General features: G+C 51.9%; 1 protein-coding gene across 6 annotated transcripts in view; it reads left to right on the plus strand.

Moving 5' to 3' along the window:
• Positions 1 to 10,754, plus strand: part of SCUBE3 (signal peptide, CUB domain and EGF like domain containing 3) — a 34,883-nt gene extending 24,129 nt beyond the window's left edge. For 2 of the 6 annotated variants that reach the window (XM_027524412.1, XM_027524413.1), the window contains 15 exons: positions 620 to 742; positions 1,229 to 1,345; positions 1,829 to 1,954; positions 2,239 to 2,355; positions 2,496 to 2,600; positions 2,890 to 3,006; positions 3,323 to 3,481; positions 3,724 to 3,939; positions 4,286 to 4,447; positions 4,655 to 4,822; positions 5,264 to 5,476; positions 5,897 to 6,094; positions 6,529 to 6,681; positions 6,797 to 6,876; positions 8,559 to 10,754. In XM_027524412.1, the coding sequence (XP_027380213.1) occupies positions 620 to 742; positions 1,229 to 1,345; positions 1,829 to 1,954; positions 2,239 to 2,355; positions 2,496 to 2,600; positions 2,890 to 3,006; positions 3,323 to 3,481; positions 3,724 to 3,939; positions 4,286 to 4,447; positions 4,655 to 4,822; positions 5,264 to 5,476; positions 5,897 to 6,094; positions 6,529 to 6,681; positions 6,797 to 6,876; positions 8,559 to 8,708 (2,204 nt within the window). In that variant the 3' untranslated portion in view covers positions 8,709 to 10,754. The remainder of the gene's footprint in view (positions 1 to 619; positions 743 to 1,228; positions 1,346 to 1,828; positions 1,955 to 2,238; positions 2,356 to 2,495; positions 2,601 to 2,889; positions 3,007 to 3,322; positions 3,482 to 3,723; positions 3,940 to 4,285; positions 4,448 to 4,654; positions 4,823 to 5,263; positions 5,477 to 5,896; positions 6,095 to 6,528; positions 6,682 to 6,796; positions 6,877 to 8,558) is intronic. The other 4 variants (XM_027524414.1, XM_027524415.1, XM_027524416.1 and 1 more) reach the window with 3 other exon arrangements.
• The last annotated feature ends 1,810 nt before the right edge of the window (positions 10,755 to 12,564 follow it).

The raw sequence follows: 12,564 nt of genomic DNA on the forward strand, positions 1-12,564 counted from the left end.
GCCACTCACGCGCCCCCTCCTTCCCTTCCCTTCCCAGTGCTGAAAGCTGCCTTGGGCCTGAGTCTCTCCAGACCTCCCCAGTCCAGCCCCCTGCCTGGCCCCCACCCTCCCCCAGCAGCTCCCCTGCCTCACTGGCTTTCCTGGAGGTCCTCCCGCCTGGCCTCTCTTCCAGCTCCTCCTCTCTGATGCGCTACCCCTTTGGGTCTCCACTTCTTTGCCGCCCCCACCCCCGAAGGCTCTTACGACAGACAGGAAAGGGATAAATCCTGTCTACCAGCGTTTTTGGAGAGGGGCCATCAGTGGCAGAATGAGGGGCAGAGACTAGCCCTGTAGGTCAGATGCCCACCTACTTCTAGGCCACTCCCTGAGGGTCTGACACTGGTTCCCATCTCTCCTGTTCTAAGAGGACTCAGACCCAAGAAACAAGGTGTTAACTAATGGCCACAGATATCCTGAAGAGGGAAGAAACAGAGATGGGAGAGAAAAAAAAGAGTCAGCAGAGGCAGACCCAGGGCTCTCCTTGATGTTCCCATCTCTGTGAGGGAGGGAGGGTCTTGTCTCCTCATTTGTCCCTAGTCTTCAGTATTACCTTTGGTTCTGTTTTGTCCTGCTTCCCCAGACATAGATGAGTGCCGCTTGAACAACGGGGGCTGTGACCACATTTGCCGCAACACAGTGGGCAGCTTCGAATGCAGCTGCAAGAAGGGCTATAAGCTTCTCATCAACGAGAGGAACTGCCAGGGTGAGCAGACCTGGGCCAAGGGAGAAGCCTCTGGAGAGTTTCTAGAGTAGGAGAGCTTCAAAGAGGCCAGAGGGCCAGAGTCTGAGAGGGGAGACTCCACAGGCAGTGTCATGCTGTGACCTAGCAAACATGCTCCTTCCTCTTGGCAAACCAGCCCTTCTGGGGCACATGGCTCAACAAGGAGGGAGAGTGGATTTCACCCCAGTTCACATCCTTGGCAGGATCCGACCAGCCTAACCACACATGGTGGCCCTAATCCACAGGCACAGATCTCAAAGTTCCTGACTTCAAAGGCTCCAATGGAGGGGCCTAGGGGAGTGGGTAGGCATTGCTGAGTCACTGATCTTAGGGCTGGGCCAGAGGTAGGAACTCTTCAGTTTGAGGAACAGAGCCAAGGCCCCTCCCTGGGGCCCTTCACCTGAGTAGGAATCACAGGGTCAAGTGGCCCCAAGACAGATGCAGTGGCTTGAAACCTTGCTCTTCCAGATATAGATGAGTGTTCCTTTGATCGGACCTGTGACCACATCTGTGTGAACACGCCAGGGAGCTTCCAGTGCCTCTGCCGTCATGGCTACCTCCTGTATGGCGTCACCCACTGTGGGGGTAAGCTGGCACCTTTGACCCTCAGCCCCTCACCTCCTCGCCTTTCAGCTGAACACACCCGAGGTGGCTTGCGTCTGTGGCGGTCCCCAGGTGCATGTGCCATGCCTACATCCATCATGAGGAAATGGGAGAAGTGAAGACAGTGGAGACACTGGGGTATCAGGGAACAGCATCCTGTTTCCAAAATTTCTATCTCCCATCCCCATCACTGTCCCTTGACTCCCATCCTCAGCCCCCAGATTACAACTCCTCTGCTAGGTAGGCATGGAAAGCTTTAAAAACTTTGTTAGCTTGGTCCCTTCTTAATCCTTCTTTGGACTGAGAACAGAGACCAGGGAAGAAGGTCTTAGGTTTGAACTCTTCTCAGACTGGGAATCATCTTAGGGTACCTGGAACTCTAACGAAAGGCCCCCCACTCACTGCCCACGTCCTGGCTCCTGCTCCCCCCATTGTTTGTCTGTGTCTCCCGCCTCCTTCCCCCAGATGTGGATGAGTGCAGCATCAACCGGGGAGGCTGCCGCTTTGGCTGCGTCAACACTCCTGGCAGCTACCAGTGTACCTGCCCCGCAGGCCAGGGCCGGCTGCACTGGAACGGGAAAGACTGCACAGGTGGGCGGCGCCCTCTGCTGGCGGAAGCTTGCACTGCAATTTCAGGGAAGGGGGTCGCTGGGGTCCTGGAAATCGTGGAGTTAGGGTATGAAGGATTAGGGGATAGAGAATGTAGCCGTTTGAGACATGGAGTTCCTGGTAAATAACTCCTTCGTCCATTTCCATGTACAACTGCAATTCTGCATGTAGCTCATTCTCTTCCTCCAATTACACACCTGACTGACAGGCTAGAGCGGGTAGGAGAGGAAGAGCCTCTCTTCCTCAGGCTTCTCTGCCCTTCCTAGAGCCAGTGAAGTGTCAGAGTAGTCCTGGTGCCTCAAAAGCCATGCTCAGCTGCAACCGGTCTGGGAAGAAGGACACCTGTGCCCTGACCTGCCCATCCCGGGCCCGGTTTTTGCCAGGTACATAGAGGAGGTTGCTGGAGGGCTGGCTGGCAGGGAGGAAGACTGGCTGTTTAGGCAGCTCCTCTGCTCCCCTTGGGTTCCGTCAGCCAGTGAGGGGCAGGGGGCAGGTCAGAGTGGTGACAGCCCCCTTCTCTCAGAGTCTGAGAATGGCTTCACCGTGAGCTGTGGCATCCCCAGCCCCAGGGCTGCTCCAGCCCGAGCTAGCCATGCCGGGAACAGCACGAACTCCAACCACTGCCATGGTGAGCACCAGCCCAGATGCCTTGTCTCAAGCTATTCTCTGGCTTATTAACCCCAATTTCCCTTCCTTATTAATCCTCCTGGCCTTACTTTTTCCTGGATCCCCTTCTTTACTCTGTATTTGTCTAGCCCTGCTGCCTTGCTCCCTCTGCCCTTGACATCTGATGCTCTTGGCTTTAGTAACCCCTCTCCTCCAGCCAAGACCCCGGCCCCAGCTTCCCAATACCCTCTATAGCCGCCCCCACCCTCACGGGGCCCCCAGGCTATGCTGAGCTTCTGCCATCCCTCTAGAGGCTGCAGTGCTGACGGTTAAACAGCGGGCTTCCTTCAAGATCAAAGACGCCAAGTGCCATTTGCACCTGCGAAACAAAGGCAAAACGGAAGAGACCAGTAGAATCACGGGGCCAGGTCTGGACTGGGGACCCTACTCCAGTGGGCTATCTGGCCACCAAACCCTTCCCACCCCTCAACTCCTCAGCTTAGTGAGAGCTCCAAAAACCCGCTGACACCCTGAATTCTGGACAGAGCAGGGGAAGAAGTGGTTGCAGGCGTAGGGTCCAAGGAAGTCCTAGGATGTTCCCCACAAACTAATAACTATCCTAGACTAAAAGGACAGTCAAAGATCTGGTCAGATCTGTCTGGGTTGGGATGGAAAAATGAAAGCCAGGAGTGAGAACACTGTCTCCAGGGGGTACCCCTGAGGTTGACTAGGCCTCTTCCCTAGGTGGCGCCCCCTGCTCTGACTGCCAGGTCACCTTCATCCACCTCAAATGTGACTCCTCTCGGAAGGGCAAGGGCCGGCGGGCCCGGACCCCTCCAGGCAAGGAAGTCACTCGGCTCACTCTGGAACTGGAGGCAGAAGTCAGGGCCGAAGAGACCACAGGTGGGACTGGGGACACCGTTGGGAGGAGGATGGAAAGGGGAGGGCAAAGGTGGGCAAACAGCAGGTCTCGGCAGCAAAGGGAAAGGGCAGAGCCTGTCAAAGGGCAGAGCCTGCCTAAAGCTAAGTCAAGGACCGGTCCCTCTCCCCAAGCCCCTCCTAGCTCCTCGCTTTGCTGTCTCGCCCTCCTGCTCACAACCACTCTTTCTCTTTCTTCTCCAACTCATAACACCATCCATCACCAGCTGGCTGTGGGCTGCCCTGCCTCCGACAGCGGATGGAACGGCGGCTAAAAGGATCCCTGAAGATGCTTAGAAAGTCCATCAACCAGGACCGCTTCCTACTGCGCCTGGCAGGCCTCGATTATGAGTTGGCCCACAAGCCAGGCCCAGTAGCTGGGGAGCGAGTTGAACCAGTGGAGGCCTGTAGGCCTGGGCAGCACCGCTCTGGGGCCAAGTGTGGTAAGGGAGCTTGCTGGGGAGCAGGGGAGTAGGGGAGTAGGGAAGGCTCAGCTTGGGTCTGGTTCAGAGCAGGACACTTTACATCTCTCAAGGTGTGAGGCAGCCAAGACCCTTCTGCCCATCATCTTCCCCTCCTTGGTCCCAGACTGAGATCTAGAGGGCCATCATGTGGAGCTACCAACCCTCCTGCACATGGCTTTGGCCCCTGAGCCTCCCCAGCAGGATTCTGTCTGATCCCAGACCAAGAGGTTCTCCTTGAATCTGGGGGAGAGGGAAGGGGAGCCCCAGACCCGGGTGGTGGGAAATAGGTGGGGGTGGGTGGCTAGCGCGGCCGACTCTCCCTCAGTCAGCTGCCCGCAGGGAACGTATTACCACGGCCAGACGGAGCAGTGTGTGCCATGCCCAGCGGGCACCTTCCAGGAGAGAGAAGGGCAGCTCTCCTGCGACCTTTGCCCTGGGAGTGATGCCCACGGGCCTCTTGGAGCCACCAACGTCACCACATGTGCAGGTGCCAGGGGAACAAACAATACAGAGTGGGGTAGGGTGGGCACTGGGACGCCCATGGGCATGGGACTTCCCAAGGGCAGGCCCAGGCTCCAGGCCACTCTCCTCATCAACATCCTATTTGTGTGTGCCTCTGTCCCCTGAGACTGGGTTACCCTGTGGGGATAACCAGGACCACCCCCATCAGAGTTGGGCCCTTGGCTCATTGCAGGTCAGTGCTCACCTGGCCAACACTCTGCAGATGGGTTCAAGCCCTGCCAGCCGTGCCCACGTGGCACCTACCAACCTGAAGCAGGACGGACCCTGTGCTTCCCATGCGGTGGGGGCCTCACCACTAAGCATGAGGGAGCCATCTCCTTCCAAGACTGTGACACCAAAGGTGAGTGGGCTGCTCATCCTGGTAGGATCCCCAGCCCCAACTACCTCCCACACTCTCTCCAGGTCCCCAGAGTAGACCCAAGTATGCTGCCCTACCATCTTCCCCAAACCACTAAAGGCCCAGCTGCATGACCAACCCCACCATCCTACTCACAGGACGCATCCTGGCCCTCCAGCAGTCCTAAGCCTAGGAACTGGGGAAAGAGTAACAGCTCCACTTAGCCCTCTGCTTTGGGAGTGGCGCCACCTCTCCTCAAAGCTGCAAACGAGTTTCTCTGCAGGTGCTCAGTGCCCGAGAGAACAGGCTGACACTGACCAACCGCGCTGGCTAGTTTGTGTCCTCCTGGGCCTAAATTCTGGAGTGACTAGGGAAGGCTGGGACTCCAGAAGGAACTCTGGTGTCTTTTGTTTACTCTCTATGATGAACGTGTCCCTGCCCCAGAATTCCTTCTGGCCTGCCATCTTAACCCCTGCTCCTCCCCGCTGCCTGCAGTCCAGTGCTCCCCTGGGCACTACTACAACACCAGCATCCACCGCTGTATCCGCTGTGCCATGGGCTCCTATCAGCCTGACTTCCGTCAGAACTTCTGCACCCGCTGTCCAGGAAACACAAGCACTGACTTTGATGGCTCTACCAGTGTGACCCAGTGCAAGAGTATGTGGCAGGCCAGGCTATGGAAAATGGGGCGGAGAGGCCTGGGAGCAGTGGGCATGGGAAGAGGTGGGAGGTGGGCAAGGTAGTGAACCACAGGGAGCAGGGCTGGGGGTTGGCTAGGCAGGCAAGTCCCACCCTCCCTCTCTTCCCAGCCCACCTACACTCAAGGCCTGTTGTTGGGCTGGGCCCTGAAGTGCCCTCTCCCTGCAGGGGAAGGAGACAGGTAGGAGGGAGGTACGGACAGGTAAAGTGAGGCAAGAAGGTATTAAAAGGGCAGGAAGGAAAGGGGAACCCAGAACTTGGAGGAGATGACGAACTCCATGTGTCTGAATTCCACTTCAGAACTCTTCAATTTCCCCAACCTGTTTACCCACTGACTTCCCTTTTCTTTCTTGCTTTGTCCACTGGGCTTGGCTACAGATCGCCAGTGTGGTGGGGAGCTGGGTGAGTTCACTGGCTATATCGAGTCCCCCAACTACCCAGGCAACTACCCAGCTGGTGTGGAGTGCGTGTGGAACATCAACCCCCCACCCAAGCGCAAGATTCTTATCGTGGTACCCGAGATCTTCCTGCCATCTGAGGATGAGTGTGGGGACGTCCTCGTCATGAGAAAGAACTGTGGGTGGCTGAAGAGCTGGGCCAGGGAAGGGGGGAGAGAGAGAGAGAAAATTGGTGGTGGAAGAATTGGGGCCATGATGAGTAAGGCCTTGGAAGCAAAGGAAAATAGCAATGAATGCTACATGTCCAATGGAGGGCAGAGTTAAGAAAGCCAGCTTTGGAAGTAGAATTTCAATAGTGTTACATGTGTTACTTTCCTATTCTAGAATTTTTACAGCTCCATTCATTTAAATGTTAAACTTTTCACACTGTGTGAGTGCCTGGGTGTCAAAGAACATGCCGAGGGCCGTGAGAAAGGCTATGTGTATGGGTGTAAGGAGGGGGCTGGGGGAGCTACGCATATGAGGGAGGGCCTCTGTCAGCCTGAGTCCTCGCTCTAGGAGGACTTGGGGAGCTTGCCTGGCTCTCTCCTGACCTGCTGCTTACCTTCCCAGCCTCCCCATCCTCCATTACCACCTATGAGACCTGCCAGACCTACGAGCGCCCCATCGCCTTCACAGCCCGCTCCAGGAAGCTCTGGATCAACTTCAAGACAAGTGAAGCCAACAGTGCCCGTGGCTTCCAGATCCCCTATGTTACCTACGATGGTGAGCAAAGGCAGGAAGAGCCAGGGAGGTGGGTGAGGAAGGGGAGGTTCCGGAATCTCAAAGGGAGGAGCAAGAGTTCTCACGCATGGGCTCCTCCCCTTCATGGACTTTGCAGAGGACTACGAGCAGCTGGTAGAAGACATTGTTCGAGATGGCCGGCTCTATGCATCTGAAAACCACCAGGAAATTTTAAAGGCAAGTGAATATTAACAATAATGACAGCCAGTGTTTAATGAGCATGTAACAATGGGCAGGCAATATGCTAAGTGCTTACTTGAATATTCTCTTTGATATACACAACAGGCCTATGGAGTAGGTACTTTCATCATTCCTAACAAAAAGCCTTTCATCTTTACCGATGAGAAAGCTCAGGCACAGAGAATTATAGACCGCGCCCCAGGGGTAAAGCTGGAATTTGAGCCCAGACCCATCTGACTGCAGCGTCAGCCATACTATCTTACACTCTGGGGGAAGAGAACAGGAAGATGAGATGAAATGTCCTCTGCCTCTTCCACCAAGAAATATATGGAAAATAAGGTTTAGAAAGATGCTTTTGGGATTTCCCTGGCAGGGAGCTCCCTCCTCAGTTCCCAGAGAAAAACAGTGCTCCTGTACAGCGTTTCTCAGGGTTAATTCAGTAGAGACCTCTTTTAAAGGAAAAGAAATGTTTCCAACATTGAAGGGTGGTCTGGATACTCAGGTCCATGGATCCCAGTTTGAGAATGTCTTACTGAAGAAACTATAGTCCTAGTCACAGTATTATCCTTCATAAACTATCAATGCAAAAAATGTTATTTTATGATAAATAAAATAATTTTTTATTATTAAAATGAGACACAATGACAAAAATCTCCTAGAACTGGTTGACTGCAAAGAATATCGCAGCAATGCTTCTCAAAAAACTTCAGAGCATCTGAATCCTTATTTCAAATGTGCTGTGAACTCCAATGCATAAAGTTGAGGTACCATTTTGATTAAAGTGGAGATGAGAGGCTGGAAGCTCCACCTCCTGTTTTAAAAAATCTCCTGATGCAATGTGAAGAACACTAGCCCAAAAGCCGGAAGAGCTGAGTCCTAATGCACAGTGCTTGGCACCCAGTAGGCTCTCCACACATCATACTGCTGTTTCAGACAGGTGGTCAGGAAAGGCCTCTGAGAAGAGACCTGAATGAGGTAAAAGGCTACCTATTAGAAGATCAAGAGAGGATCATTCCAAACTCAGGAGCATGGGAGTCATACAGCATGTTCAAGAACCTTGAGGCCAGTGTGGCTCAGCAAAGCAAGGAAGAATCAAGGGGGGATACGGGAAAGACAACGGGGCACAGATCACATCCCATCGATGGGGCATGCCAGGGATTCAGCTTTGCTGAGTCATAAAGAACCCAGAGAAGTTTTTAGAATAGAAAAAGGACATGATCTAATTAAAAAACAAAAGTCATTCTGCTGCTCCTGGGGATAGGGAGGGAGAACAGTCTATAGAAGGACAAAAGTAGGTGGCAGTATGGCAACCAGGTAGGAGGCCATTGCCAAATGAAATGATGGTCTTGGACAGGGTGGTAGCTGTGGAGATAGTGAGAAGTGGTCGGACCCCGGATATATATTTTAAAGGTAGAATCAACAGGTTTTGCTGTGGTTGTGAGTGAGAGAGAGGAGTCAAGGATGGCTCCAAAGACTGAGACTAAGCAATGGAAAGATGGAGCTGCCACTGACTTGAGTTGTAGAATTCTAAGGAGCAACAGATGGTGGGAGGGGATCCATAGTTCACTTTTGGATGTGCCTATTAGGCATCAAGAGGGACTGCTGCTGGGTGGAGGCCAGTGGTCCTCTTTCCCACCACTGACATTGATGCTGATATTGCCACTTGCCATCCTCTGCAGGACAAGAAGCTCATTAAGGCCTTCTTCGAGGTGTTGGCCCACCCCCAGAACTACTTCAAGTACACAGAAAAGCACAAGGAGATGCTGCCAAAATCCTTCATCAAGCTGCTCCGCTCCAAAGTTTCCAGCTTCCTAAGGCCCTACAAATAGTGCCCCTAGGCCCAAGACCCAGGTTTTGAAGCCCCCAGACTCTTTAGCCTTCAGAGCCAGCAGCCCCCTCCCTCAGATGAGGGACTCCTTCTGATCTCTCTTTTTGGAGAGGAAAAAAAATCTCCATATAGACTAAGCGCTCTCCCTTTCTGTTCCTCTAGCTTCCTTTCCTTGTCTCCTTTGGCCTCGCTGTTTCTCTGTCCTTTCTCACTTCCTACATGCTCCTGGAAAAGCCATCCAGTGCTGGCTCTGTTCTCCCGAGGGGTGGAGGGATGGTATCCCGCTCCCCTCCCTAGCCACACTGCCCAGTTCACCAGCCCATATCCTCGGCCCTGTCATCTTGGAAGGGTGCTCGAGGCCCACAGAGGAAGTGGGTCTACTGGGGGAAGGGGAGGAGGGGCTTCTGCTGTTAGAGGTTGTGCCTAGCGAATCAGGAGCCAAAATGTCCCCTGACTGTGCCCCCCCAGGGATATTCTAACAGCCCAGGGTTCTGCCGAAGAAGCCTTTGACTTGGAGGCTTAATGTCAGCACTCATCCTCTGGGACGCCTGGTTTGAGCCCTGGACCGCCCACATAGCCAACCTCCCTGTCTATGTGCAGCTCCTCTCCTTCTTGGCCCATGTCTGCCTGGGGTCCAATCCCTGAGGGCTTACAAAAGACCCACACTACTGGCTAGTGGACACCAACTGAAATGAAGAAGAGCAGCAGGAATTACCATGTTGAATATGCGGCTGTTGCTCCCCAGACAAAGACTCTCTCTGCAGGACAGAAACCAAGTTTTCAAGCATCGCCCAAAAAAGAAAACAAAAAGAAAATGTGTCCTTTAAAGGACTAGACTACAGACCAATTGGAAGCCAGCCTCAAACACTAATCCCTTTTCTTACTTGTCTTCCCTGGCCCAGCCATTCCCTTACTCCCACCTGAGTGCTCCCTGGGGGAGCCCCACTCCCCATGCTGAGTGTTGCCCTTAAAGAAACATGACTGCTGACCAAAAGCCAGTCTGGGCCTTGCCCCCAGAGTTGTCTTTCCCTTGCAGTCCTGGATGGCTTGTGGGCTCCACCAAAGAGGACCCCGCTCTGTAGCCAGCCCAGAGCCACCTACCTCTGGCCCCAGGCCATAGGCAGCAAGAGGAATGTGTGCACTTGGCGAGCCTTCTGCCCACCTTGTCCACATCTAATAAGTGCAATCATTTTGAGTCTTTCTATGTTGACTAGAGGGAGGGGTTTTTGTTTTCTGGTCTTGTTTTTTGTTTTTGTTTCTTTCTCTTCAATTAGAACAACCCTATTTATAGCTGCCCAAGAGAGAAGAGTGTATGTTTGGAGTGGAAGAAAAAAGGTTTTGAATCTCATGAGCCTTGAGTGCTGGAGCATCTGATCTGTCTCTGCTCCACCAGCAGAGACCTGATGTGTAGGACAGTAACTATGGGGACTTGGTGGAGCAGTAAGGAGAGGGACCTGTGTTTGCTAAACCAACCCCACCATCCCTATGCCTCCATGGATTCAGCATGGACCTCAAGACTGTAGAGGCCGATGGAACTGGTTAGCAATCCTCCACCCCGAGTAGGGAAAGCCTCCATCTTTTCCCTGCTCTCATCCAGTTTTCCCCTGATGTGCACGAGGAAGAGGACCAGGACAAACCCCCTGGGGACAGGCTGACTCAGGGCCCTGAGGCCAGAGACGAGGCTGTGGGAGCCAAGAATAGGACAGTTATCCAGGCATGGAGTTGTTTGCCTGACCTTGGCCATTCTGCCTACCCCTGTTTGCCAATTCCTCTTGGAGCTGACTTCAAGCCTAGCTTCCTCAACTACTGCTTTTCAAAAGGAAGAAGAATCACGTCCATGTCCAAGTCCAGATCCTTCACACACTCCACCTTCAGTCAGTGCTGCCTGTAAAATTATTTTCCATTTGCTCCTTCTAGTTCCCCCAAAGCTGTACCCCTATTCAATCAAAAGCTAACAGTTGACTCCTATGGCTCACTTCTAATGACTATCTCAAGCTATTGTTCCTCAAAGAGGCTCAACAGTGAATAAAGGAACCGGCAAGCGCTCCCCTTTGCCCCACCCCGACTCCCGCCCCAAGTCAGTACCATTCACCAACCTTAGGCAGTAGGTAACCAATGTCATAGCTAGATCCACTGACATCCATTAGCCAACACCATGGCCTGGGGGTGGAGGATCTGGCTGCCTTTGTCTCTCTGGGCCAAAGAAGGCTCTGCTATAGAGATACAAAGTGGTTGCTTCCAAGCAGGTAAATGGTCATTTAGTAGAAGGATACACACTTTGCAGGAAATGCCATGAAAATTGCTTTAACCAACTCTGACCATCCTCATTCTCCACTAGAAGCTAGGATAACTTTCTGATTCCTCTCTCCCTACCATTTTGCATCTCTCTCAAAGCCAGAGTGCTTCCCAATGCATGCCTTCAGGGCCTGGCTTCTTGCTCTTCTTTCCTTTCCTGTCACCCCATACACAGAAACACACTTCCTCTAACCATTTATTCCATGGTTTCTGTGGCTTACAAATGATTTCCACAGTATGGAAAGTACAGACCACCAAGATTCTTAAATAATGTCAAGACAGATCCTGGAGACCAGATGAAGACCTACTAATGTCCACCAAATTTGATTTTTAATTTAGGTTGTCCAAGTTGGGAGTTAAGAATCCAGGCAAAGTTGCTTCTGTAGGCCCAGGGGCATTAAACTAAGAGTTAGTAGACTGAGGGGTCCACATTCAAAGACTCTCTAGGCCTTTACAGGTCAGAAAAAGAGGTTTTTTTTAATCAGTGTAGGGAAGTAGGAAGATGGTGTAAATGGGAACCCTTCATGAACAAGCCAAGAGGTATTTGTAGGGTCACAGTATTGACCCTACATAACTGAGGCCTCATTTATCTTAGTACAAAACCTGTCCTGATTTGAGTCTCAGAATGGGAAGCCATTCCTGCAAGGGCTCCAAGCACCAAGTGATGCATATCTGAAAGGCACTTATGACTTCAGCAACATGGCAATCTCTTTACTTCTCTTCCTCCATCTTTTTGTATTCTTGGGCCAGGCCCATTCCCAAAACCTAGAGGAACAAAGTCAGGAGAAAACTGACCAGAGCCTGGACTTGAACTGCCCTCCCAGGCCTGCAAATTCCCAGAGGCTGACATCAAGCTGTGACTGCTCTGACTCCCTCAGGACTGGATTAGTGTGAGGTGCTGGAGGTTCAAATTCATTGTTGAAAGTTCAGTAGTATAGCCCTGGTCTTTAGCCCTAATGAAAGTTTTCATATCTAAGAAGTTCTCTCCATACGCATGTTTGAGGTGACTGGAGGTTACGGGGCCGTATCTCAAAATGTCAGAAAACATAAGAGTGCTGAAACTTCTGTATTTGCTGCTTAACCTCAATATAACAGGCTCAAACTAGAGAAAAAGAGACAAAGTATAACTGACCATAAGCAGAAAATAATGTTAACCTGCTTGGCTTCTTTCTTAAGCATTGTAAAAGAAAAGTGGAAGCAAACAACACAAGGATATCCTTAAATTTTACTTGTCTCAGAGGTAGCATACTCTGTCCTTGGGCCATTATTTGGACTAGGAACCCTCTACAAAAATGTGTGATAACAGGGACTATAACCCCCAGTTCTGTTATCAGCTTAGCTAGACAACACAAATTATAACTGTTTAGACAAACCAAAAACATTCTTCTGTGTGAGCTGAACTTAAGTTTCAAAAAATAATCATTACCATGTGGGAGGCTTTTTTTTTAATGCATAATGCAGAAGAAATCTCAAAATATTTGTATTTATATCTACCTTCCACTGCTGCCGATATAGTAAGCATCTCCTACACAACAATAAATGATGCAGTTCATAGAGTATTT

Source organism: Bos indicus x Bos taurus, chromosome 23 (assembly GCF_003369695.1).
Source record: "Bos indicus x Bos taurus breed Angus x Brahman F1 hybrid chromosome 23, Bos_hybrid_MaternalHap_v2.0, whole genome shotgun sequence".
In the NCBI taxonomy this organism is placed as follows: Eukaryota; Metazoa; Chordata; class Mammalia; order Artiodactyla; family Bovidae; genus Bos; species Bos indicus x Bos taurus.